Source organism: Rattus norvegicus, chromosome 20 (genome assembly GCF_036323735.1).
Source record: "Rattus norvegicus strain BN/NHsdMcwi chromosome 20, GRCr8, whole genome shotgun sequence".
NCBI classification, from domain to species: domain Eukaryota; kingdom Metazoa; phylum Chordata; class Mammalia; order Rodentia; family Muridae; genus Rattus; species Rattus norvegicus.
The window spans coordinates 26,490,230-26,516,915 of record NC_086038.1 but is presented as its reverse complement, the minus strand read 5'-3'; the positions used below and the strand labels follow the sequence as shown (position 1 = coordinate 26,516,915).

Genomic DNA, 26,686 nt, shown 5'->3' with positions numbered 1-26,686 from the left:
CATGCAGATGTCCCTAGTCTGGGTAGGTGCCTAGGACAATGTCGATGTCTAAGGGCTGAGCAGAGCTGGGCCCACCCCTCACTGGATGCAACACTCCAGAGAACTGGCCCCAACCCTCACCTGCTGCAGCACTTAGGAGAGCAGGTCTTGCACCTCCCTTGGGCAGAACAGTACAGCTGGTGCTGGTGTCAGAGGTGCAGGTAAGCCAGCCTGAGGGTGTGGGTGAGAGCAAGCTGGCTTAGCCACTTACCTGCTGTGAGGTGGTAGGGGCAGGAAGATGATGTCTTCCCTCTCTTCGACACCTGTGGCAGTCAGAGAAATAGTCTTGCTTCTCACTATCTGCAACACTAGGGAGAGCTGGCCCTGCCCCTTGCTGGCTGCTGCATTGCATGAGCTAATTGGGGCAGAGCTGAAGAGTTTAATCTGGCAGTGTAGGTAAGAAAGAGCTAGCTAGTGGTCTGACCACCTCATCTACCATCCAGGCCCAGATCCAGGGTTTTGAGTTGGTCATTCCACCATTTATCTTACCTATGAACTGCTGGAGTACCGGAAAGAGCCGGTCCTGCAGAGTCAAAGCTGCACAAGTCCCCGTAAAGACTATCCAATATTGATGTGTAACTGAAGCCAGAGGCCACAAACAAGACTAGTGACTCATTGCAATCAACATTGGAAAGTAAGGATGTGTGGACTAAAGGGTATACTGTGTGACACAACATGACACACTAGAGCTTCCATGATGAAATGTTTTTATTTTTATTTTTTAAAAACATTTATTTATTTATGTATTTATTTATTTATTATGTATACATCATACAGCTTTCTGCCTTCATGTATGTACCTGCAGGCCAGATTATAGATGGTTGTGAGCCACCAGGTGGTTGCTGGGATTTGAACTCAGGACCTCTGGAAGAGCAAACAGTGCTCTTAACCTCAGAGCCATCTCTCCAGGCCACATGTTTTTATTTTTTAAAGTTTTGTTTCTATCTTGTTTTACAGGGATAGAGAGAGGTTATAAAGGTGGAGGGTGGATACAAAGGGATGGGAGGTGAGTGGGATTAGGGTGCATGACGTGAAATTTACGATCAATAAAATGTGTAGTGAAAATTATTAAAATCCCAATCCAGTTCTTCTACCTTATTTTGTTCATTGAGTTTCCAGATGAAAAATATAGTCACAGTCATTATATTTACAATAGGCTCTAAACAGCACAATAGCTGTGCAGCTGCCTCCCCTCCATGCTGTTAGAATCCACTTTCCTATCCATAACCCCAAGTTATTACTATTTACTATGTCCCATCTGGGCTGCCCTCAGGGCCATGCTCTCTTGACCCTTAACCCACGGTGGCTTCTCCTTCCTCTTCTGCACCTTCCCCTCAAGTGGTCCACCTCTCCACCCAAGACTGTGAGACCTAAAACCCCACCTATGTCTCTTCTGCCCAGCTATTGGCTGTTGGCATCTTTATTAACCAATCAGAATTAACTTGGGGGCAAGGTCACAGGGGTTATGTGTAGACTCCAGGTCTTGGGGACCCTGCACTTAGCATTACAATAGACAGTAAAAGACAAAACCTCAACTGGAAAGTTAAAACAAAGCAGCATTTGCCAGGGAAGCAGGTAGGCTAACTACAGATGTTCACCCCACCCTCCTCTCCTCCAATTCCAACCCCCCAGTCTCCTCTCCAGTTTTGTAGCAGACTACCTGCTTTGGTTTCTCCTTAACTCTGCCCCAGTTCTTAGGGGTGTTAAGTGATATTGTAAACCAAATGGACATAACATACTTAGACAAAACAATATACCTTCCACAACTCAGAGAACTTCCTCAAAATTTGACCATATTCTTGGACACAAAGCAAGTCTTAACAGATACAAGAAAACTGAAATAACACCCCAAATCCTATCTGACCACCATCACAGATGAAAAACTGAACAACAAAAACCACAGAAAGCTTAAAAACATATGGAAACTGATTAACTCATTCTTGAATGAAAATGAACACCAGGACACAAGGAAGCAGTTCTAAGATCCAAGTCCATAACACTAAGTGTCTACATAAAAAACTGGAGAGATTTCATACTAACAACTTAACAGTACAGATTTTTTAAAAACTTGTCGTATTTATAAGCATTTTTTTGTTTTTTTCCCCTGTGCATTGTTTGCCTATATATTATGGCATATAATTTAGTGTTTATTGGATCCCTAAGTGTACAAATAAATGGTGTCCCTGCATTTGTATCTTGTGCCTTTTCTTGGGCTCCTTTTTCTTCCATTGTTCTATTCTGATGTATTAGTTTTTGGTGTATCTCTCTATTATAATTTATTATAATGTTGTGGTGGTTTATAGATGCTTGGCCCAGGGAGTGGCAGGATTAGAAGGTGTGGCCTTCCCTTTCTTCCTGTAGATTTTGTCCCTTTCCTCCAGACAGCTTAAAGGTGGTGGGGGATAAAGAAGAGAACCACTTCTTGGTAAATATGTCAAGTCCATGGGATATCTGAGGCTAAAACCAGAGAGAAAAGTCCTCAAGGAGAGAGGGAGCCCCTTCTTGCCAGTCCAATCTGCCTCGGTCTACATCAAAACAGATTTTGAAACTCTAGCAAATTAGGAAATTAACATGTTTTCTAAAAAATAAAAACATAAAAATCTGAATATGACACAAACTGATAAGTAAAAGCCATGTGAAAACCCCCATATTGTTATGCAGCTCTTTGATAATGCAAATAAAGGTATATAAAATTGAAAAAAAAAGAAGGTGTGGCCTTGTTGGAATAGGCGTGTCACTGTGGGCATGGGCTCAAGACCCTCACCCTAGCTTCCTGGAACCCAGTCTTCCACTAGCAGCTTTTGGATGAAGATGTAGAACTCTCAACTCTGCCTGCACCATGCCCGCCTGGACGCTGCCATGCTTCTTGCCTTGATAATAATGGACTGAACCTCTAAACCTGTAAGTCAATCCCAATTAAATGTTGTCCTTATAAGAGTTGCCTTGGTCATGGTGTCTACTCACAGCAGTAAAACCCTAACTAAGACAATTGTATTATATTGTATCTCATTATACTATGTTAAATATTGTTACATTATATTCCCTTGAAAACCTGTTTGTTGTCTAATGGGAGACAGAAATCTGGATGGGATGGGGGAAGATGGGAGTAGGAGAGGAAACTGCAATTAGGATTTATTGTTGAGAAAAAAAATGTATTTTCAATAAAAGAAAACAAAAGTAGGTTTTGTCTGTTAGGTGATAAACTGGCCACCAATAGAAACACTATTCTTTTGCCCATTATACCTTGAGTCAGAGAAGTTAAGTAACTTGAAGGTCTGGTTACATACCCACTCCAATATAAGCGAGGTATTGATGAATCACAGTACCTTAGAAATCTGAAAATAACTCAAATCTTTCTTGTTCAAAAAAGGGAAGCTAAGAGTCAGAGAGGCTGTATCATATCCATTCATATGGTAAGGACTTGTCAAGGTCCATTTGATGCTAGAGCTACTGCCTTGCAGGAGTCAGTGTTGAGGTTTCTGGGGATGACTTCCTTTTGGGCTGTGATTATGAGTCCTTAGGTAGCTGTGTCTGAGGTAGTCCAGGTTCTTTCCTAACGTCTGATTTAGCTCTCTGTTGACTTTGGTCATTTTCTCTCTGCAAATAGTATATATGACACTGTCCTTCTTAATGCACTTGGACTGGCATCAATCCTCAACTTATACAGTACCTCCAGTTCCAGCCATTGCTTTTGCCATTTTTGTTTCTCATCTTCAGTCCTGTCACTCAATACTTCACCTTTCTAGAGCCTCATTCCTGATGGTTTTGGTCAATATTGTATTTTTAAAAACTATTAAATAAAACTGACATTGTATTTTTCAGTTTGCTACATACTTGGATACCCACTACTTCATCTTACAAGTTCATGTAGCTTGTTAGTGACTAAGCACAGGTTCCTCAATTCTGGCCCCTGTATCATGATGACCATTCTCATTACACTATTTGCTGTCTGGTAGAGCCTGAAACAGACCCACTCCTAACATTATTAACTACAGCTTAAAACAAAACACTAACAGGATAATTTTCCCTTTGAGAATTCTCTGCACTTCCAGTGAAGGGCTTCCTGTCCTATAAGAGCTCCTGTTACTGCAGAAGGAAATAGAGATTGACTGAAAATGATTAATAATCTTTATTCATGTATGACAAAGTATGAGCAGGGGAAATGTTCTCATCATTACAGCAGCCCTGAACTCTCTCAAGGCATGATCTCTAGTATTAAAAACAATACTCAAGGATTGGGGATAGAACTCAGTGGTTGAGCAGTTGTCTAGCCTGTGCAAATCCCTGGGTTTGATCTCCAGTAGCCCCCTACCCCCACCCCACAAACACATTCTCTTTCTCTCTCAAGGATTCATGAAGACTTAAGTTTGCTATAACATATAATAAGCATGAAAAGGAGTTTATTAAAAATTCCTTTTTTTGGTAATTGTTCCTGAAATCTTTAAATTTAATAAAAATAGTTACTTTTCTCCCTTTATCACATCACACGCCATTTTCAAATCAATAACCTTATTCCTTATTTGGGAATACATGTATCAATGCAATCCGTTTAGTATGCATGTATACTTTTTAGGATGGACCACTTGGGACTGGATAACCATTTAGGGTGCTGTCTGTGAGGAAGTCTAAATTGCCTCTCAGCAGTTGTTAACTGCCTATAGCTCTTCATTAAGTGGTGAGGCTCTATGGATTTCCCTGTTCCATATTGGCTTGTTAGTGTCTTTGTTCAGAGCTTGTTTAAACTGTCTCAGTTTTGAGATCTCATGCTCATGGAAACTTGTCATATTTAGAAGACAATTTTGCAGTAGACTTCCTGGTCCCCTGGCTCTTACAATCTTTCCTCTCCCTCTTCTGTTATTCCCCAAGCCACAGGTATATGGGTTGTGTTCAAGATGTTTCATCAGTGGGGCATCTCACAGAACTCTGCATTTTGATTAATTGCACTTTCTGTTTTTGAGTCTGCTTTGAAAAATAGTTTCTTTGAATGAAGGATGAGGGCTACATCCATCTGTGTCTCTGAGCTGAGTAGACAAGTTAGGGATGTCCCTAAACTTCATTTAATAAAGTGGTGATTAAAGGTCATTCCACTTACTAGAGGAAAACAAGCAAATAGTGGCTATTCTGTTAATTTTAGGATGGTTGTACTTCACCAATTTTGGCAGACTGTTTTCCTATGCTATTCTGTTAGAAAACAAACTTTGCTTTTGCTTTGGCTTTTGACGTGTCAGTGAAATTCGTACCATCTTTGTCAAATGTATGCTGTCTTCTTCACTTGTCATTTTTGATATCAGAACTTCATGATTCAAGTTAGTCCCTTTAAAGTTTAAAAGAAGGCAAAAAGCAACCCTTAGTATACTTAAAACAAGAAACTGTAACAAATAGTTTTGACATAATGTATTTCCTTTGCTGTAAGTAAGGAATACTTGCTAATTAAAAACAAAACAAAACAAAAAAACCCTTTCTGTGTAAGTGGAGCATTGTGGCTCACACCCACAATCTCAGCACCACTGAGCCCAGAGTAGAGGTACCCCGAGTTCTGGCAATCCTGGCTAGTAAGCAAGACACAAGCAAGCAACAGCAACAACCACCACAAAGTCAAAGCCTAAAATGAACATTTATGGAACTTGAATAATTTTATCAGGAGAAAGCTATACAAGTAAAGCCAGCTTTAATACACAAGAAAGGTAGAAAAAATTTTTTTTGGGGGGGGGCATTTTTAGTATGTTTGGGGTATTTTTCCCGAGGTACATTTCCCCACATTTTGTTTAAGCTAATACGTGTTCCTTTATTATAAACCCAAGTAACTCTGTAGTGCTCATTATAAAAACATATTTAGCTGTTTCCTTAGTTTTGCAGTTACGGCATTTGACATTTTGGTTGTAGCTGACGAATCTATCAGCAGAAGTATTACTAAATCAAAGGTTGAATATTTTTTCCCGGTATCTTATTGTAGTTTTTGCAATGTCAAATCTGTCACTAAAATACGCACTTTCATCTGTTCGCTGAAACACAACTGGAGACGTCTTTAAGCCAATTTTCCGCTTGGTTTATTTTACAACTTTAAAGCAGGGTTCAAGATCTAAACCTCTGGCTTGACTTCCAGCCTCCCTCCCGCGTTCCACAGCTTTCCAGCAGCTGGGACAGACCTCAGTACGCCCGCGCACCCCAAGTCCTCCCCGCTCGGCTTACAAGAATCTGCACAGATGCGGCCATTGAATGTCCCAAGATTCCGGTGCCCACAAGCTGTTCAAGGACAGGACTTGGTCCAAGAACCCGGAAAAGCGGAAGCCGGAGGACCTCCACGCCCCGCCCTCGGCGACGCCACCACGCCCTGTGCCAGACCCAGACCAGACTCGTCGAGCGCAGAATGAAGATGCCGCTCAGCCGGGCCTCTTCTTTAGAAGCCCGCAATACCCGTAGCAGGCCCTAGCTGTCCATACGGAACGCCGGGCGGGTAGACGTCACCCTCCAGCCAGTCCCGAGCAGCGGCGGGCAGGCAGCGAATCGGAGGCCGGCATTCCAGGCGCGACAAGTCGAACTCCGACGCTGGGATCCGGCGGCCAGCGGAGCTGCGGCTATTTTTCAGCAAGCCTAGCCAGGCGTGGCTCCCGGCCTTTCCACCCGGACTCTGCGCGTGCGCCCGCCCAGCAGCCGGCGGCCGCGGTGTCCGCTGCAGCCAACCACCAGGGTGTAGCGCTGATGCATGGGCAGCAAAGCGGGCCACGATGACAGATTACGGCGAGGAACAACGCAACGAGTTGGAGGCTCTGGAGTCCATCTACCCCGACTCCTTCACAGGTGACTTTGGCGGCCGCCCGCCCTGGGGCGGAGATCGGGGCCCCGCGGCCCTAACTCTCGCTCTTCAGTTTCCAGGACCAGCCTGCTCCCTTCCCCACTGTCTTGAAATCCGAAGGTCTGGGTGGCTCGGCGGAGGCCATGAAATTGATCCCGACCGCCTTGGTTTCGCGTAACCGCAACCATCCGAGATTCACTGACGCACGCGGAGGGAAACTCTGGCTGTGCGAAGAATCTCTCCAGAGCCGCTGAATGTCCCCCTCATCCCCTCCTGTTTTAAGCCCTGGTGAAGTAGCAGCTGTTTTTCCTGCGGTGATGTTTGAGATGCTGACTTTTGACATCACACCCGGGTTTGTCTTTTATTTTAAGTATAAGAGTGATCAGGTATTCTGTAGAATGCCTGATGCAGGGATGTGGCCGCCGTGGATCTGAGGTATCTTAGACATCGTCGCAGTTCTGGAGGCCCAGGGAAGGCAAGTGGCTTCCGCGCTGCCTCCGGACAGAAGTACCCAGTTCCTACACCATGCAGACTTGGGTTGGGGGTTCAGCCTCTGCTCAGATGGGGCTAAGGGAAAACATCCGTCAGGAAGTTCATTAGTAGAATCCTTCCATGTGAGTCAGTTTCAGTGCTTTTTGTTTTTTTTTTGTTTTTTCTTAAGTTAGGGAAGCACTCATGGTAAAGTCAGTATGAATGCGTAGGCTGGGGATTGGCGGGGATTTACATTCCACAGCCCTTCCTCTAAGTGTTGTCAGTTACCACCTAAGGCATATTGCTTTAACTCCTAAACTCCAAAGCATTCCTCTCATTGCTTAGCCTAGTTTTAATTTTTGGCTTCACTTTTGACCACCTGCTTGCAATGGTAGCAAATCTTGTTCTGCTTTGCCAACAGGCAGATGTCTCTCAGCTACTCCTGTGTAGCTCCAGTCGTGTTCGTGTTCTCTCGCACCAGCAATCCAGCTGTGCTACGGATGTTAAGGGGATGAGCGAAGAGGGGTTTGAGAGTGTCTGGCGTCTGGCTCCCTTCTCTATCCATGCTTATATTTCAATGTCAAACTGAAATAGAGCGCTAGCGTCAGTTTTCCGATATGGTCTGAATCACAATGCTGAGACCTTTCTAGTACGTTAGAAATAAAATAGACATGAAACTTTGTAGGCAGAAGCAAAAAATGCATGAGGCATACAATATTTTTAACTTGTCCTTCTTGTTAGGGTGTCTTACAACGGTGACATTTTTAGGTCTTAAAGTAGTATTGTGTGGAATTTTATTAGGTCCCAGTAGTGGTAGTATATGAAATTTTTGTCAGATGTACAAGTGCATGAGGAGCCTGAGACAGGACAACAAATGATGACTTATGACTATTTTGATGCACCCAACCATTCTTCAGCAAACTCTTGAGCCTTCTTCTAATTCCCTTTTGCATCTGTACACATTTTTGCAATAAATAAAACATTTTGTGTAATTGTTCTTAAGGGATTTTGCATTGCTCTTGGTCATTTTTTTAGTGAAATCTTTTAGGGAAAAGGTAGGACTTTTAAATAAAATATTTCTGTGTTTGAGCTCGGAAATTCTGAGGGTTTCTAAGGTTTGCAGTTTTATGGCCAGTTGTATTTATGTTTCCATATTTGTGCTCAGGCTTTAAAAAGTTATCCTGTGTCAGTTTGCCACGAACAGTATTTTGGCTTTATTTTGTGTTTCATTTAATACCAGATTTGGCAAATGCTAGGTCTGATGAAGGAACTGGATCTCTCAGTGCACTGCACCCTACCCCACCCCATCCTCTCCTTAGTGCATACCCTATGAACTAGGAGAGAAGCCTTTGTTAGGTCTACTGACCTTGTATGATATCAAAAAGGTACAGCTGTTGTTAGTTGCTGTTCCATTAGTGGTGACCTCGTGGTCCAGAGTTGCGCATTCTCCAGTTTCTTCCTTTTGCCTGTTCGGTAACTTGGTTGCAATGGTACCATTCTCTTACCACTTGTGCATCACTTGGCAAGGATGTGCTAAGGGAGTAGAATTTAGTTATTTCCATTTCTCTATTAGAATATCTGATAGAGGGAATGTTTTGGAAGTCCGTGGTTGACTTTTACTAGATCAAAACCAAATTCCCTTAATTCTGTCTGCTTTGCCAAGAGGACATCCTGTATGTGCTTCATCGGGCTCCTGAGTGGTAGTCATTGGCACTCAGGATGATATAGAGGAAGAGGAGAGATCATGTTGTGAAAGCAGATTTTCTTGAGAAATTCTTAAAGATTAGACTCCCTAACAAGCAAAGGGACTCATATAGTAGGAGCTTCATTTGTATAGCCCATTGGCATAGCTTTTTTTTTTTTTCTGGAGCTGGGGACCAAACCCAGGGCCTTGCGTTTGCTAGGCGAGCCCTCTACCACTGAGCTAAGTCCCCAACCCCCTTGGCATAGCTTTTAAACATCACCTTCGTTATCTGCTTGCAACAAAATCCTTAATTACATTTATTTCATTCTCTTCTCTGTATCACCTAGCATCTCCCCTGATTTCTTATTAATTCAGTCCATCACCACTAGAAACCTACTGCTTTTCTCAAAAGTACTTTGATTCTAGACTGGAGAGAGGGTTGCTTAGGGGTTTAGGTTTAGGACATGTTGCTTCATCTAGGGACCTCTATCAGCTACCCCATATCTGCCTCAAACTCCAGCTCCTGAGGATCCAACACCCTCTTCTGGTCTCTGCAGGCTTCTTCACACCCAGGGAACGAACATAGACAGACAGACAGACAGACAGACAGACACACACACACACACACACACACACACACACACACACTAAACTTTAGAAATATTGTGATCTTTTTACAGTGGTGGAAGTCTGACACCTGTGGTTTATCCTAGTCCATAGCAGTGCATTAGAACAAGCAGTGGTGAGATTACATCAGAATTGGGAATCCACCATGTGTGGTGGTACATGCCTATCCTCCAAGCACTGGAAGCCTGAGTCAGGAGAATGGAAAATTCCACACCAATATGGATTATATGGTGAAAACTCATCTTAAAGAACAAAACAAAATTTAGGGGTTAGTAATATTTGCAAATACAATTACCCACCCACCCCCTCTCCCCACCCCAGTCCCAACCCCTCACCCCCCACCCCAGTTTTCTGAGACAGGGTTTCTCTGTGTAGTCTTGGCTAAGTTGGAACTCACTGTGTAGTGAGTCTCAAACTGCTGGTCTCAAAGTCCTAGAGATCCTTCTGCCTCTGGCTCCCAGGTGCTGTGATTAAAGGCATGTACCACTACCTGGATAACATTAGGCTTTAAAAGTAAAGTAAAAGTTTATTTGTATTGTATATGAAAGTCTTCTGGCAGCACCTATTCAAGAGTGTTCCTTCAGGAAGGGGCTTCTGACTTTAGTTCTTGATTATCTTTAATGCCTCACCATCTTGGTCAAGGAGCAGCAGCAGCAGCAGCAGCAGCAGCAGCAGCAGCTCGTAGGATAAATAAAGGATTGAAGGAGGAGGAGGGGGAGCTATCAGTTTTTTAAAAGGAGATTTTCTGGTAACTGTTAGAAAGTATATCTGTTTTCACTTTGTAAGAACTTATCCCATGTATAGAGTTTTCTAGCATTTCTTTTTCTTAGGTGCACCCATTTTCCTTTATTTCTCCCTCTTCACTGTGGCAGGTTGGTGTGGTATCCTTTGCAAGCCTGACTTTGTTCAACTGTGTGATGGGAAGTAATGTTAATGTAAATACTTTATTATAGTTTAGTAAGCATAAGATACTACTTATTAGAAACAATGCTGTTTTAGTTGTTGATCCTTCTGTTATTCGGGCCTTACTGTTCTTTGTCTTCATTAAATCATAAAACTGGTTTTCTGCTGCAAGTGTGGACATTAGCATACCTTGGAAATGCCAGGATGACTCCTGGTTCTGGCTCTGAAGTCCTATTTTTATTTTTATTTTTATTTTTTGGTTCTAATACCCTACAGTCCTCTTGTGGTTTCTCATTGATTGGTAATTCTGCTTCGTTTGCTCCACCTTTTCTGTTGCCCAAGATTAGGCCATTTAGTCTTCTCGTTATAACCTCTCTGTGTCCTTTAGGCATCTTTATTTACCAAGTATTTATTAGCTACACAGGAAAGAACTCAGTCTATTAGGGAAGTAGGTAATATACGTTCAAGAGAGGATAGCCCAGTTGTTTTAGAAAACTGAGAGATGATGAGTTAAGTAGAACTAGGGGAACAGTCTTTCAGAGGGACATGGCACATGTAAAAGCAGGACTCTCTGAGTACAAGTGGTGACATTTCATCAACTAAGAGGTGGGATTGAGGAACTGAGAGCATTAACAAGTGAGCAGGAACCAGATGACCAAGGGCCTCCTCAGGGTTAATATGATCTAATTTGTCAGTAGGTCTTTCATGCACAAACTGTACAGTACTCATTATAGACAACCATATCAAACCCATGTTATCAGAATGACTAGGTTTTCTAGTGTTCAAACTATATAGTTCCACTGCTTTCAATAAGTAATCTTAACTCTCTGAGGGCAGATAGAGAACTGTTTTTAGTTTTTGATGTTTGTCCACCCCACCCCCTACACACCCCTTTGATGGGTTTCACATAGCTAGTTACCCTCCATTTCCCTGTGTAGCTGAGGACATCCTTGAAATTCCTGACTGTCCTACCTCAATCTCCTAAATGCTGGAATTATAGGCAGGTGCCACCAGACCTATCTGTCCTTAACTGCTTCTGAAAGCATGTAATGATGTGATACAACCTCCACTAGAAAATGGAGCAGAGATGGTGGTGGGGTGGATGGGGTAGTGGAGTTACCTCCCGCTTGAGACTTGCCCTTTGTACAATGCTTACATTTTGTTTGTTACTGTCTTCTGTGGCTGCTGCTGTCAATCTGGCAATTTTTTTCCTTCTCACTTTTTCTCCAAATTAAGGATTTCTTACAAAGCTGCTGTTGTCCCTTGTCCTTTTTCCTTCTAATGATCTTATTAATCTAATTCTAATGATTTCCTCAGTGTGGTAGCTTTAGCTATTACCAGAAGATCCAAATTGGATTCAGACCTTGTTTGGTTCTCCTGTGTCCTCATTTCTGATTGTCTACTTCACATTCCCGCAGGTTTCCCTCTGTTTAAAATATATCATGCCTGATTCCTTCTGTACTCTTTTTTGGTTTAGTGGCACCATACTCACAGCTGCAAACTCAACCTGTCATTGCCATCTTCATTTCCTGTTATTCCCATGGCTCCCATCCTAGTTCAGAACCTCATTATCCTTGCCTGATTGATTGTAGAGGTTGTCTAGTTTCCTCTGCTTACCATTCTGTGCACTGTTGCTAGATTTACAGCCTTGTGCAAAGATGCAGCTACAGCTGCTGAACATGTTACCGTCTAGGATTATACTGTCAAACATACTTTCACTAGTCCACTCACTCATATGTGCCCATCTAACAGAAAACTTTAATTCTTCTCTAAACGTTGCTTAGCTTCCCAGCCATTGTGCTCTGCCACCAGGGTATCCTAACACACATCCCCCCCTCTTGCTGCCTACTTACAAAGTGCTTTTAGCCTCATTCAAATAACATCCTTGAAATTTATCAGCAGTTAATACTTCCTTTTTTCTTTTAATGAAGCCCTGTGTGAATTATGCAGCCCTGCCACATATTGCTGAAGAGAGAGAGAGAGTGTAGGTAGCTTCTGTGTGTGTGCAACAGGGCACTGAGGCGACGAAGTATTTAACTGTTTCTGAGATGTACTTGTATATTTGAATATGACTGAAATGAAAACCTTATATCTGGGCATTCTTTTTATAGTATATAAGGTAAATTAATTGTGTTTAACCTCATAAATTTGGCTGAGTATAGTCAAGAGAATAAAACTATGGTCTTGGTATTGGATTTAAAGGATTTTTACTTAACTGCATACACGGCACAAGTACAATGTGGTGCTCAGTATGACTGTGTTTGTTAGACTAATTAATAGTCTTCTGGAGTCCTTGTTGGGTGGTATGTTGTTGGGTTAAAGCTCTGCTTTCTATGATCATGATATTTACATTTCATGATATGTTAATGCTAAGGAAGAGGAATGAAACCTATCTAATGTATTGTGATACCTAAAATCGGTAAGAACAACCTGTCTGGGAGCATATAACAAGCTTTTAGTGCCTTTTCAGCATTAGGTATATTATCTGAGACTGATGTACAGTTTGAGTTCAGGGAGAGTGTTTCATTGTTTGGGCAAACTGCTTTTGAATGATTGTAGATGTTCATCATGGCGTTTTAAACTCGAGGCACAATGATGGCCTCTGTTTTAAAACCTTTACTGATAATAATGTCTGAGGTAGTTTGAGGAAGGCCTGGATACTTTAAAGCCATGCAGTCTCCCTGGTGACTTGAGTCATCTGTGCTCTCCCAGAGTTCACATAGCTGCTGCCAACTGTGAGAGGTCACTATTTCCCAGCCTTGGCATAAAGCTTAGGCACCAGAGCCACCCGTGCAGCTAGGAGCTTCCTGGTTTATTTCTCACTTGATTTTTAATATTAATTTTCTTTGTTATTTTTTTCATCTTTGTCCATTAGTTTAGTCCATTAAGCCAGTATTTGCTGACTTTGCAGTACCCACAGGGCCCTGGTATGGGTTTCTCACAGTGTTTTCTATATTCTTGTGTAGGAGTAGATCATCAACAGATGTTATTAGACATGCTCTAAAATGATCTTGGCAGCTTCCTTATTTGTGTAAATGTTACTTATAGGTCTTGCTTAGTGAGTGTTTAATAATTCGATGTTCAGATTCATAGTCATATTCTTTATAATTGTGTGGAAGGTGGCTCAGTCTCTGGGAAAGATTAGATTTGACTTCACTTAAGCCTGTAGAATAAACAAGATAACCCATTATAACATGAGTATCTGTGGGTGGTGAAAAAAACCCAGAGTTTTTGTTTACCATTATTTTCAGGAGTCTTTTGGAAGGCAAGTTCATATATAGGTAGATTTTGGAATAAAATATAAACAACCTAATATTTAATTGGTTAGAGAGTTATTTACTAAAGGTACATCTTTGCAAATTAACATTACTCTTGATTAAAAAGTGGGTTTATCATTTCAGTGTTCTGTTCATTTGTGTTGGTTGAAATGAACATACAGGTGAGGTATGAATTTCTAGTGCTGAGCAGCAATAAATCCCGGACGTGTCTGCCCTAGGACACAGTAATCTCTATGTGTATTTTCTTGCAGTGTTATCAGAAAACCCACCCAGCTTCACCATTACTGTGACATCGGAGGCTGGAGAAAATGATGAAAGTAAGTAAGATAGAATTGGTCGTGGTTTTCCTAGGCTCCTTCTGCAGTCATTGTGCAGGGCACTGCAGGTGTGGAGGCACTGTTATTGTGCATGACTGTTGTGCTTGCAGCCTGTGTTTTGTGTGAGCGTGACTCTTAGGGACAGAGGTAGTCCAGGCTCTGTAGTTGGGTACAGTCATATGTCTGGTATTTAAAACTGAAGCAGATGAAGGGGCTCGAGACCCCAAAAGTACAACAATGTCAAGCAACCAGAGCTTCCAGGGACTAAGCCACTACCTAAATACTATACATGGACTGACCCTGGACTCTGACCCCATAGGTAGCAATGAATATCCTAGTAAGAGCACCAGTGGAAGGGGAAGCCCTGGGTCCTGCTAAGACTGAACCCCCAGTGAACTAGACTATGGGGGAGGGCGGCAATGGGGGGAGGGTTGGGAGGGGAACACCCATAAGGAAGGGGAGGGGGGAGGGGGATGTTTGCCCGGAAACCGGGAAAGGGAATAACACTTGAAATGTATATAAGAAATACTCAAGTTAATAAAAAAAAAAAAGGAAAAAAAAATAAAACTGAAGCAGATAGGTTAACAATGCAGCAGATGAAGGGAAGGTGGAGATTTTTGTTCAAAAAATGTCTAAGTGAATATTACTTTTTGATTTCTGCTATTTTCTTTGGAAGCATAAATTATTTATTGACTGATATAAACAGGCTGAATGTATACCTATCTATCTCATCCTCCAAAGTAAAACAGCTTTAAAATTAGTAAGTTAAACTAAATTTAGTAATAATATAAAGGTTATCTATTTTTGGTCTAAGTCAGTTAATATAGTAAATTAAAAGGTTCTATAAGCTGTCAGTCTCAAGTATGGTTTTCTCAGGTGGCCACACAAGTTCTTTCAAGAGGAGTCAGTCAGTTTTAGAGGAATCATTTGAAAACTTAGTTTCTTAATAATGGAAAGTGAGTTCCACGTTGAGATATTTTAAAATCTCAAGGAAAAGGATGTTAGACACAGTTATTCTTTCTGTCCTTTTATAAATAAGTATCTACAAAATTTCCATTAAATTTCCAAATAAATACTGCTCAAAGCCCCCTGAGCTCTTCAGTATCAGTTAGCTATGTGAAACCAGTATGTGTGCAGAAGGCACTGCTCCTTGAGACAGAATTTACCTTTCTTATTAAAGTTTCCAGAGATCATTCTCATATTCTGAATAGTACCTTTATTGGGAGCTAATAACACTTCTATAAAAACAGCTGTGTTACAGTTCAGTCTTAATTTGAGGAGTGTTTTTAACTGTTTAAAACAATACCTAGATTCTGCTAGTTTTGTCTCTATCCTTTATTTTAGTGAACTGATTAGTAGAAGAGTAGGCAGAGGGAGTTGATACTTAGTTTCTAGATGTGGCATTATAAATGAATATTTAGAAACTACTCTTACTAGTACTTCAGACAAATTAAAAATGAAGATATTTCATCTCATCCAGTAAATTTTCAGTGTTGATGAATAGAGAACTATGCTGTTGTTAATTTAGAACAGGAAAGCTATTCAGTCATGGAGCAGGCATGTAAGAAAATACCCTTTGTGTATTTCTACTTATGGAATATTACTGTAAGGAAAGTATTTCAACACAAGTAAATGATACTTGGGATGTTATAATAAGCATAGTTCTGTCTTAACCAGGACATGATGACATGCTTAGGGAAGCAAATTGGAATGATGTACCTGTTAGGTTTGAGATTGTAGATATGTCTATATATTTTGTTTCTTCTATCTTAGTTCCTTTTTATTTTTTATTTTTTTAAAGTTTATTATTTTATGTACATGAGTGTTTTTGGGCTTGTATGTAAGTGTACATGCCTGCTTACTGCAGAGGCTAGAAGAGGGTTCAGATCTAGAGTTTTGGATGGTTGTAAATCACTGTGTGGGTGCTAGGAATTGAACCTAGATCCTCTCTGGAAGAGTAGCTAGTGCTCTTAACTGCTGAGTCATCTCTCCAGCCCCTGGTGTGTGTGTGTGTGACTGTATCTAGACATGTGTAGAGATCAGAGGACCATCTTAGGTATTGGTCTTTGCTTTGCCTGGTCTGCAAGCTCTAGCCTGTGTCTGCCTCCTGTCTTGTCACTAAAATTCTGTGTGTGCTATATTTTACCCAGCTTTCATATGTCAAGTGTTTTATCCATGGATTATATCTCCTACCTTTCATTCTTTTTTTTTTTCTTTCTTTCTTTTTCTCGAAGCTGGGGATGGAGCCCAGGGCCTTGCGCTTGCTAGGCAAGTGCTCTACCACTGAGCTAAATCCCCAACCCCCTACCTTTCATTCTTACTTTGAGTTGGTAAATAATTATAGACATGCTCTGGTTTGGTGAATTTACATGTAGTGAAATGATTCAGTTACATGCACAGATAGCATTACGGCTATCAATACTTTTCTATAATGAATGCCTAGTATTGCTTATAGTAGAAGCAATCTTTTTTTTTTTTTTAAGCTTCTGTGTTTTTTGGCAGGTATGATAATACAAGCTTATAGTCCCAGCATTTAGCTTCTCAAAACTGCCAGTGCAAAAATGTGTCACCTAGCCACTCAGCAACATCCTGCTGGCATTTTGTATATTTAAATATGAATTCCAGGCTCCAGTTAAGTCTTCTGCCATCAGGAACTTCTGCTAGTAAAGGCTGCATGTGAGACTATGGCAATAATTTTGTTAATACTATTTTGAAGTAGGTTTTTGTTTATTTAGCCAGAATTTAAAAAAAAAAAAGGTGGTACGTGAGTGTGTTTCATGGCCAAGAAGGAGCTTCTGTCATTCTCTGGATTTCTTTGACTCATCTCGTTGAGGTTGTTGCTTATATTAGTAATTCTTTTGTGCTACTTTTCACTGATATTACAAATATTGACTCAATAGAAACACTGATTTTTTATACTTTTAATATGTTCACATTAAACTTTTATCTTGTACCCTAGCTGTCCAGACTACTCTCAAGTTTACATACAGTGAAAAATACCCCGACGAGGCTCCCCTTTATGAAATATTCTCCCAGGAAAATCTGGAAGATAATGATGTCTCAGACATTTTAAAATTACTAGCTTTGCAGGTAAGGAAATCATTTTCCTTTATGGTAGCATATTTTATTGGCCTTTATTAAACGCTGGCTAGAAAATGTTTTTAAATATATGTAAATAGTACTCTGACCAATCAGAATTCATGATACATAACCACAAAGCATCTTTTTTAAAAAGACAAGATTTTTATTCTTTGAGAATTTCATACATTTGTATAATTCTCCTCCCAAGATTCCACCTCAGCATAACCTCCCCCACCTTCATGTCCTGTTCTTTCTTTTTTATTATCTTAAAGATGGGTGTAGTGGCACATGCCTTTAAGACCAGCTCTCAGGAGGCAGAGGATCTCTGAGTTTGAGGCCATTCTGGTCTGCAGAGCAAGTTCCAGGACAGCCAAGAGTACACAGAGAAACTGTCTTAAAAACAAACAAACAAAGCAGATTTATATTATTTTTAATTATGCATATGTATGTGTATGTCTCTTGTGAGCATGCTCATATGAGTGCAGGTTTTCTCAGAGGTGTCAGATCACCCTGGAGCTATGGTTACGTCAGTTGTAACTGTCTGATATAGGAACTGGGAACTGTACTTTCAACTTCTTACAGAGCAGTTTGTTTGGGTTCTTAACCCCCACTGAGCTCTCTCTCCAGCCCTTGCTTTAAATAGCTCCCTAAAACCAATTAGTGCTACCAATATGCAGTTGGCTAGGGAGCATTTACTGGAGCACAGGCTACCCACTGTTGGCAAAACCCCAAAGAACAATGACTTCTTTCCATAGAAACTGTCAACTGCTCAGAGCTCCTCAGTTATGGGTGGCCCCGTGTCCTCTCCCATCGATGCTGGAATTTTGGAAAGTTTGTTTTAGTGCAGGTTTTGCACAGCTGTCATGAGATCACAAATGTAATGGCTATATCATGTCCAGAAGACATAGAACATCTCCCTATCCTCTGGATCTTATAGTCTTCCATGATGCCCTCTGAACTTGGGGACAGAATGGGCTGATAGATATGTCCCATTTAGGGATGAAGAGTCAGCAGTCACTTATTCTCACACTTTGGACTGATAGATTCTCTCCAAGGTTGTGTATACTTTGGGGTATTGAAGTCATCCACTCTATTGTGCTGGGATTCGTATCTGATGTTACGTGTATGTTCTCTGGAAGTTCTCTTAATTATTAAAAAGTGACCATTCTTAATCTTCCTCACTAGTTTTCAGTTTGAAGTCTATATTCTCAGATTTTAGAACAACAATACTTACTTGTTCCCTAGGTCTGTGTCCTAGTCATTAAAGACAAGGGTACCTCGAACTCCCTATAGAGCCAAGAGTTTCAGGGACTTTTGTCTCCATCTCATAAATGCTGGGATTTACTACCACTGTTTCTGGCTCTATACTCAAATGTTAATGTCTACTTATCCAACTGTATGGGATAACTGAATGAGGAATCATTGTATAAACATGGAATTTAGTTGATAAAATAACTTTGTTTCTTTGGGCAGCTTATAGTTTCCTGAGAAGTGTGTTTCTCTCCTGTGTTTGCTTTTCACAGGCCGAGGAGAATCTTGGCATGGTCATGATCTTCACTCTCGTGACAGCTGTTCAAGAAAAGTTAAATGAAATAGTTGATCAGATAAAAACAAGAAGAGAGGAAGAAAAGAAGCAGAAAGAAAAGGAAGCAGAAGAAGCAGAGAAGGTATAATTTAACCTTGTTTTTTATATTCTTTTATAGGCTTAGTTGATATTTAGCTTTGATTTCTTTTCTGATATTTGTAAGTAACTTGCTTTTGGAAATCACAATAGTAAGACTAAAAGGTGAATTTTCCTAGGAATGAAATTATGGTCGAGGACATATTGATAAAGCTCACTTGTGTGAGACCAAAAAATGTAAATCCTTCTCAACAGGGTGTCTAAAAGAGCTATCAAGCCCTGTTACAGTGATATAAACAGGGCTACCTCCAAACTCTGAAGTAAAAAAGTAATTGCAGTCTTATACATTGACGTGTATTGAAAACATACTAAAACCAAGGTAACCGTGATAAATAGCTCTGGCAAGTACAGTAAGTACATTGCACATTATCTTTATTTTTTTAAGTTTTGCAAGAAGAATATTTTTAAAATTTGACTTTTCTAGAGTAAGCTGCTGAAATTAAATAGATAGCTAGCCCAGGCAGACATCAGTAGTGTCTGTCTCTGCTTCACTGTGTAGCTGTGGGTATCTAGAAGACAGTCATTTTGGTTTTGTTTACTGCCTCATTGACAGGACATCTGTGTCTTTCATTTTCTAAGAAACTGTTTCATGGCACCCCTGTTACAATTGAGAATTTCTTGAGTTGGAAGGCCAAATTTGACGCAGAACTCCTGGAAATTAAAAAGAAACGAATGAAAGAAGAAGAACAAGCAGGGAAAAATAAACTAAGTGGTGAGTATAGTGCTCTCACCCCACAGCCCACACCATTTCCTGACAGCAGATGACTGGGATAGATTTCCACAGAAAAAAATACGTCCACTCTTCACACACAGTTCATAGCTGCCATGTATGCTGTAGCTTTGTATTATATTTGGTGAGTCTGGATTTATAGTCCAGATCCTTAGAAAAGAATGTGAAGGACCAAAAGCCTTCAGGGTGATAGAATTAAACCCATACTTTTCCAGACCTTGGGAACTTAGGGTTTTTATGTTTTCTGTCTTAGTATGAATACATATCTTGATTCTATGTTACAATTCATAAATTTATTGATATTCCCAGAAATAGAGATGTTCAGATTTGTTTTCATGGGTCTTACCCTTTTAAGTGATTATAGGCGATGAAACAATGATATGCTGTTTGAATTAAGTATATTTATTTATTTATTTTTTTAGGGAAACAGTTATTTGAAACAGATCATAATCTTGACACATCTGATATCCAATTCCTGGAGGATGGTAAGATACTTTTATCTTCCTTGTAGATGTAGTATCTGTGAAAAGCAGAGTACTATTTTTATTTAGTGTGAAAATTTCCTACCAACCTGTTAAAAGCAAAATTTTGAAGGTTTAACAGTTGATCAATTTATAGGCTCAATCTAAATGTTAAATCATATAGCAGTATGTTTTTAAGTTTTCAGATGTCTTAAGCACCTCCAGGGTGGCAGTCATAGTACATAAGCCTCTTTCAGCTGGAAATTGGGACAGCATGGTTCAGGTGACTATTTTCCTCAAAAGTTTGTATCATAGATGTGAGAGAGCGGAATCCATGGTCCACTCTGGGTTTATAGAAGCCCGAGATGTGGATGTGGAACTTCCAGCATCCCCTGTGGGACAGCCAGCCCTCCTACTGTGTAGTTGCTGGAGTTTTATCCTTAGGTTTCACCCTCTTTCCTTTACCTCTAACTCCTATTATTTTTGCATCCATCATGCCCACCCACAGATGCTTACATGCTGGCCTTCCTTCCCACTATTCACACAGCAAAGAGCACCATGGGCTACTTCCTGCCTCCTGCAGCTAATGGCTGCTTGTATTTACACTGGCCCAATGCTTCTCACATCTGGCTGATGTAGCACCTTCTTTGGGTTGTACATCTCATTACCCTCTTGTCTACCCTGTCCTTTGGAATTCCCTAGACTTGGCCTCTCAAACATGTCCTGGATTATCTGCTGTTGAAGAGTAGGCACTGCTGATGTGGCCCACTGCTAATCATTCTTCTTAACCTTATAGGGGCCCTTTCTGGCACTTGACCCCTTCCTTTCTTCCTGGTGATAAGACTGGAACCCACAGCCATGTCAAATTCTCTGTCATTTTACTACACTAAGTCCTCAATGTGTTTTTTCCCCTCAAATGTATTATTACCTTCTCTAGCAGATAGGTCAAGATTCTTATTTTTATGATCTTAAAAACAAAACCCAAAGCTGGGCATGTTGGCTCACCACCTGTAATGTGTGCACTTAGAGCCTGAACAAAATTGCCTAAGTTTCAGGCTGTTCTGTTCTACACTGTGAGTTATAGGCCAGTCTGGGTTATAGAGTGAGACTGTCTCAAACAAACTAAAATCAAACAAATCAGAAATTCACTAGGATATTCTCTTCTGTTTGGCTGAGGAATTTCAGCTCCCTCATTCACCTCACTCTCTTGTTCTTTAGAAGCTTCATTCGTTTTACTTGTCCCCCTCTCTCCCTTTCTTCAATAGTGTCTCACTGTATAGCAGTAGCTGGCCTGGAAACTTGCAATGACCAGACTGGCCTTAAACTCACAGAGATCCTCCTCCCTCTCTGCATGTGAGTGCTGGGATTAGAAGCAAGCTTCAGGATGCTTGGCTTCAGTTAACTCCTGACTCCTTTCTTCTCACAGGTCAAGGTATCTCTTCATCTCTAGTAGATTTCCCAGAGACCTGTTGAGTCTACCTTGGAAATGCCTCCCAGCAATTTCCATCTCTCATTTGAAGGTTTTATTGTTTTTGCCTGGACTTACTGTAGCCGCTTAAATCATTCTTTCAATGTCTTTATCTTTTTCTCTTTAAAGATTTATTTATTTATGTGTACAAGTGTTGGACTGCATGTGACTGTGTTCACTGCATGGGTACTCCCTGAAACTGGAGTTATAGGTCTGTGAGCCACCATGTGGATGCTAGGAATTGAATCTGAGTCCTTTGGAAGAGTCCTCTTACCATCTCTCCAGCCCATGAATCTCTCTGTTTCTAGGAGCCTTGAATATTCTATAGTTTTAACCATAAAACTTTAGAATTCTTTGATAGGGGAAAAAACTACATAGTTCCATTTCAGTCTGGTCTTACCTGTGTTACTTCCAGATATTTTTCCTCAAGACTCTTGTCTTCTAATTGGAAGTATCAAGATCTTATTCTTTTTGTACGTTTTAAATACTTTTAGAATTGCTCATCCTGACCCTTGTGTTCTGTTGTTGGATTCACATGTTCCCTGAAAATATTCGAGAAGCCTTCAGTGCTTCTGACTCAACTCACTCTGTGGCCTGAACTCAGTTCATTGTCATTGTATTTCTGGTTGTGAGCCTAGCCTCTAATGGCTGAACTATCTTTCCAGCCCTATAGTATTATTTATATAGACTATAGTTTATATAGGATAGGCTCTCTATATTCTCATTAGATTGAATGTCAATAGACTAGACTCTTAGGAGGGAAGGAAGATAAACATTTGCACAGCTAGAGGAGTGCTGTGGTATCCTCCTATATCTACTTCAGGCTGTCTGCAGGGTGGGTTTGCTGAGGCAGAGCCTGGCCAGTGCTTTACACAGGGCTTAGACACTTAGAGCCTTTGCTATCTGTTGTATGTAAAGGGAATTAGGCAAGTCCCATCTGACAGTCAATTAAGTAAGAAGTTACAGCTGAGCTTAGATGATATGCATATCTGCTGGCAGTAGGTAAGCTGAGCTATGGGGCTGGTCTTAGTGATGGTCCACCAATGAGTCCTTGTTTGCAACTATAGCTTGCTACATTGTCATTAAATATTCTATGAGCTTCTTTTAAAATAGCAAGACTTTAGGCTATGACTGTGAAGATTGGAGTTGCTCTTCTGTTGTTGGAGTTTCTGCTAATCAACTTCAGAAGGATTTTCACTGGTAGCCTGGGTGTCATCACTACCTCATACCTTCCTCTCCATGCCTGAACACACACACACACACATACACACACACACACTCACTCACACTCACACACACACACTCACACACACACATACAGACACACACACACATACACACACACACACACACAGACACACACACTCACACTGGTTGACTGTTTCTGGATTAAAAGGCAAGGCTGTCTTATTCTTCACAGCTGGGAACAATGTGGAGGTGGATGAGTCATTGTTCCAAGAAATGGATGATTTGGAGCTAGAAGATGGTGAGGATGATCCTGACTACAATCCTGTTGCCCCAGGGAGTGACTCCTCAGACTGATGGACTGTCCCTGTCTCCAGAGAGGCGTGACTGCCACAGCATCTGTGGCTATGCTGAGAGGGTTTGGATCTTCCTTTCATTTTTTTCTAAGAAAAAACAAATTTTTCAGGAGAATATTCTTCTGATAGCTTTCATCATTGAACTTAATAAACTGCCCATAAAATTTCCAATATAAAATGTTTACTTCCTCTCATTTATGAACAACTTAGATATTTTATCTTTAGTTTGGAGAGAGCTCCCACCTGTATCACTGATGTAGGCTGCTGTTGTAGATGCATGGCTTTACAAATAAGGAATTGGTGTGACTCAGGATTTCTATACTGGAGTCAGTGGTTATTTTGGATCCCAAGTGTCTTACAAGAAGCATAAGTGAGTAGAACAGTAACCAACCTGGACTCCTAGTGCCTGGCACACTAATTTTGAGTTTTAACAAAATTAGAAGCTCAAATATTATGTAGGGAGGAATAAAATAGACTTTATTACAGTGGTGGCAATATTTGAATCCGGATTTGAGGATTTTGAGGTATGCATTCCTGGGCCTTTGTGGGTTAGAGACAGAAACAGTAGATCCCAACCTGATTTTAAAACAGTTCAGTCTCATTACAGCAGTTATAGAGATATTCTGACTGAGCCACTGGCCTGTCGGTTTGTCTTACCTGCCTGGGTTAGTCGTTTTCCTGCCAGTTAACCAGTCCAAAGACTCTTTTGGGACTGTTAGAAGAGAAATATGTCTAGATACATGCAGATGGGGTGCCCTCTTCATAGTAAATTGAGATGGTTGGTTGGGACATTAGGTAGGTGAGCCAGGCTGTCAGTCATAACAGTTTCAGAAGGTCGACATGACCCTGGTGAAAATCACTTGTGCTGTTCAAGTACCTACCTTCAGTCAAAAATGTCTGTCACATACCCACAAATGCAGTTTTAACCTCACAGTTGCTTTTGGAATGAGACTTATGATTAAAATCAAAATATTTAAAATAAAACTATCATGCTGGGAGTTGGTGGTGTTCAACTTTACTCCTACCACTTGGGAGTCAGAGGCAGGAGGATCTCTGAGTTTGAAGTCAACCTGGACTACAGAGCGAGTTCCAGGGCAGCCAGTGCTACACAGAGAAACCCTGTCTTGAAAAAACAAACAAACAAACAAACCAAAACCAAGAAAAATTATCATTATGGACTTTAGTACATTTCGAAGATTTTTTTTTAGTTGGTCTTGATGCCAGGTGGCAGCAATAATTTTCAGTTTTTCTATGCCAAAAGTTTATGCTATGTGAGCTTTTATTTTCCATAAAAGGGGCTTTTGGAAGCTAATCAGTAGATAGGGAAGAAGCTGTTCAGTTGGGGTAACAAAGCATGGAGAAACAATGTGCCATGGTCAGGTCTTTGACCCAAATGCCAAGGAGTCCCTCTTCATGCAATTTACAAGATTGTTAGGTATTTTGATATTGTAGTGGGTTTCTACCTTGGTCGTTCTAGACTGTAAGGGAAAGCAATAATAAAAAGGCATCCTGTTTAGTTCTATTGACACTTCAAGAGTTGTCATGGGAGTATAAACCCAGTTGAATTCATAATCTGGGAGTAAGCCATGACTCCACTGGTGCAGCAGCCTGACCGGTGGCATTGGAGACGATGTGTATGCATTTGAATGTGTGCTTGTTTTATTTTTTTTGTTTGTTTTTTCTATTTGTGCCCAGACATATAAAAATATTAGTAGGATTAAAAAGGGAAATGTCATCTTGCTGGATCCTGTGGCACAGGAGCACTGGGTAGGGGATGTTAAATTATGGGAAGAATGGGAATTCTCAGGAAAGTTCACACCAGACTTCTCTTTATACCCACCCTCTTGAATAAGTCTTCATCGTCTTGTCCCTTCATGCTCTTTTTGCCAGCAAGGATTCTTAGGGGCAAGTTGAGGAAGTGCTAGCAGGCGACATGTAAAGGGTTAGTTGAATATTGGTCAGTTGGGTTCAGACTAAAAGGAAGGGCCAGTGTCATCTCATTGAAAAGAGTTCACTACTCTTCACAAACCGTGTATCTAGAATATGTGTAAGCTGCCAAAGATGAACTCTTAGATTCCAGAAGAAAGATGTCTATGGGTTATTAACATGAGCATATTACCCATGGTTGGTGCCACAGGCTTCAAATATGGGGAGATGAGCTATTTGGTTTTTTTTGTGTGTCAGGTAGGAAGACAAGGCGGGATTATGTGTCAAGATGATCACCTGCTTTACATTGAAGGAATGATCAGTGGTAGGTGAAGCCCTCAGAATCTGTGGCACATGAACTGTGTGCACAGGCAGGTGACATTAGCTTGTCATGCAGTGTGCTCACAGATGGTGAGTGGCATAACCACTGTCCAGGCTGCAGACTCACATGCTGCCAAGAAGATAATAAGTTGTCAGACTGCTGCTGTTTAGGTGAAAATTCATGTGACATGTTTGTCAGTTTACTTGTATCAAAGGATGGCTAAAGGATTGTTTTAATTGTTAAGAGACTTGTCAAAGGACTTTTTATTTTTATTATCAGAGAAAAATGACCCATGTGATTTTCATTTTATATCTCGAGCTAATTTTGCATTCTCTAGTGAGACTGACTGAATCGCCATCCAATTCTTATCCTTAATCCAACCTTAGGCAATTGCATAGACATTGTAGATTTGCAGCTTAAGACACACACATTTGTGTTCCAGTTGCTTACTGGGAACAGTCACTTAAAAGTTCCATTTAGTAAACACTGGACAGCTGCTATATGCCATTTGTGCAGTGTGGTAGTGTTACTGTTTTAAACTCCTTCCATGAAGAGAAATAATGCAGCTCAGACCGGAGTTTTACTGTTGTGACTAGAACCTTATGTACTTTTAGCCACCACAACAAATATGCCTAATAATATGTGAAATTTTCAGCTGGTCACTCAACAGGCCAACCCATTAGCACTGTCCATGGTCCTGAGCCACAATTTAAAATTGTGTTTAAGTGTGTGATCTGGGTAAACATTTCAGGAATATGGAATCAAACGAGAAGATAGGATGCAGTAGGTAGAAAAACGAGGTAGAGGGAGTAAGAGAGACAGACTGACAAATACATGAAAAGCATGACCTTGCAAAGAAAGCAAGTTAATAGAAGGCAGCCAGAACTGGGGAGAGAGGTGTTCCTGGGCATTTCTTTATGTTACTGTTCTTGATGTTGTCTCTTTGCACAAAGAAAGAGAACATTTGCCTTGGAAAGCCTTTTAGTGGGAGCATCTTGCTATTGACTTTTAGACAACACACGGTGCACAGTGGAATTCATTACACAGCAGAACAGCCTTGAACTTTTATAGTTCTTTTTTTTCTCTTAAAAATGATTAAGGATTAAGCTGAACATTGTTGGCATATGCCTTGAATCCCAGAACTCAGGATGCAGAAGCAGGTGAATCTTTGTGTTTGAGGCCAACCTGGTCAACAGAACAAGTTTCAGAACAGCCAGAGCTACACAGAGAAACCTTGTCTCGGGGAAAAAGGTGAAGGATAAAATTACAAAGAAGAGCTTTGAAACTTCTTCATGCTAGGCTAGCACACTGAAACTGTCTAGACTTACTAGCCACAGCAGAATCAGTGACAGGAATATGGGAAG

General features: G+C 40.8%; 1 protein-coding gene across 2 annotated transcripts; it reads left to right on the top strand.

The window, feature by feature from the left end:
- Positions 1 to 6,633: 6,633 nt before the first annotated feature.
- Positions 6,634 to 23,252, top strand: Rwdd1 (RWD domain containing 1). Of its 2 annotated transcripts, none has more exon segments than NM_147146.2 (7): positions 6,634 to 6,837; positions 14,047 to 14,112; positions 17,072 to 17,202; positions 18,717 to 18,860; positions 19,454 to 19,586; positions 20,027 to 20,089; positions 22,954 to 23,244. In NM_147146.2, coding segments are annotated over 7 exon segments (732 nt in total). In that variant the 5' UTR covers positions 6,634 to 6,764; the 3' UTR covers positions 23,076 to 23,244.
- Positions 23,253 to 26,686: the final 3,434 nt, after the last annotated feature.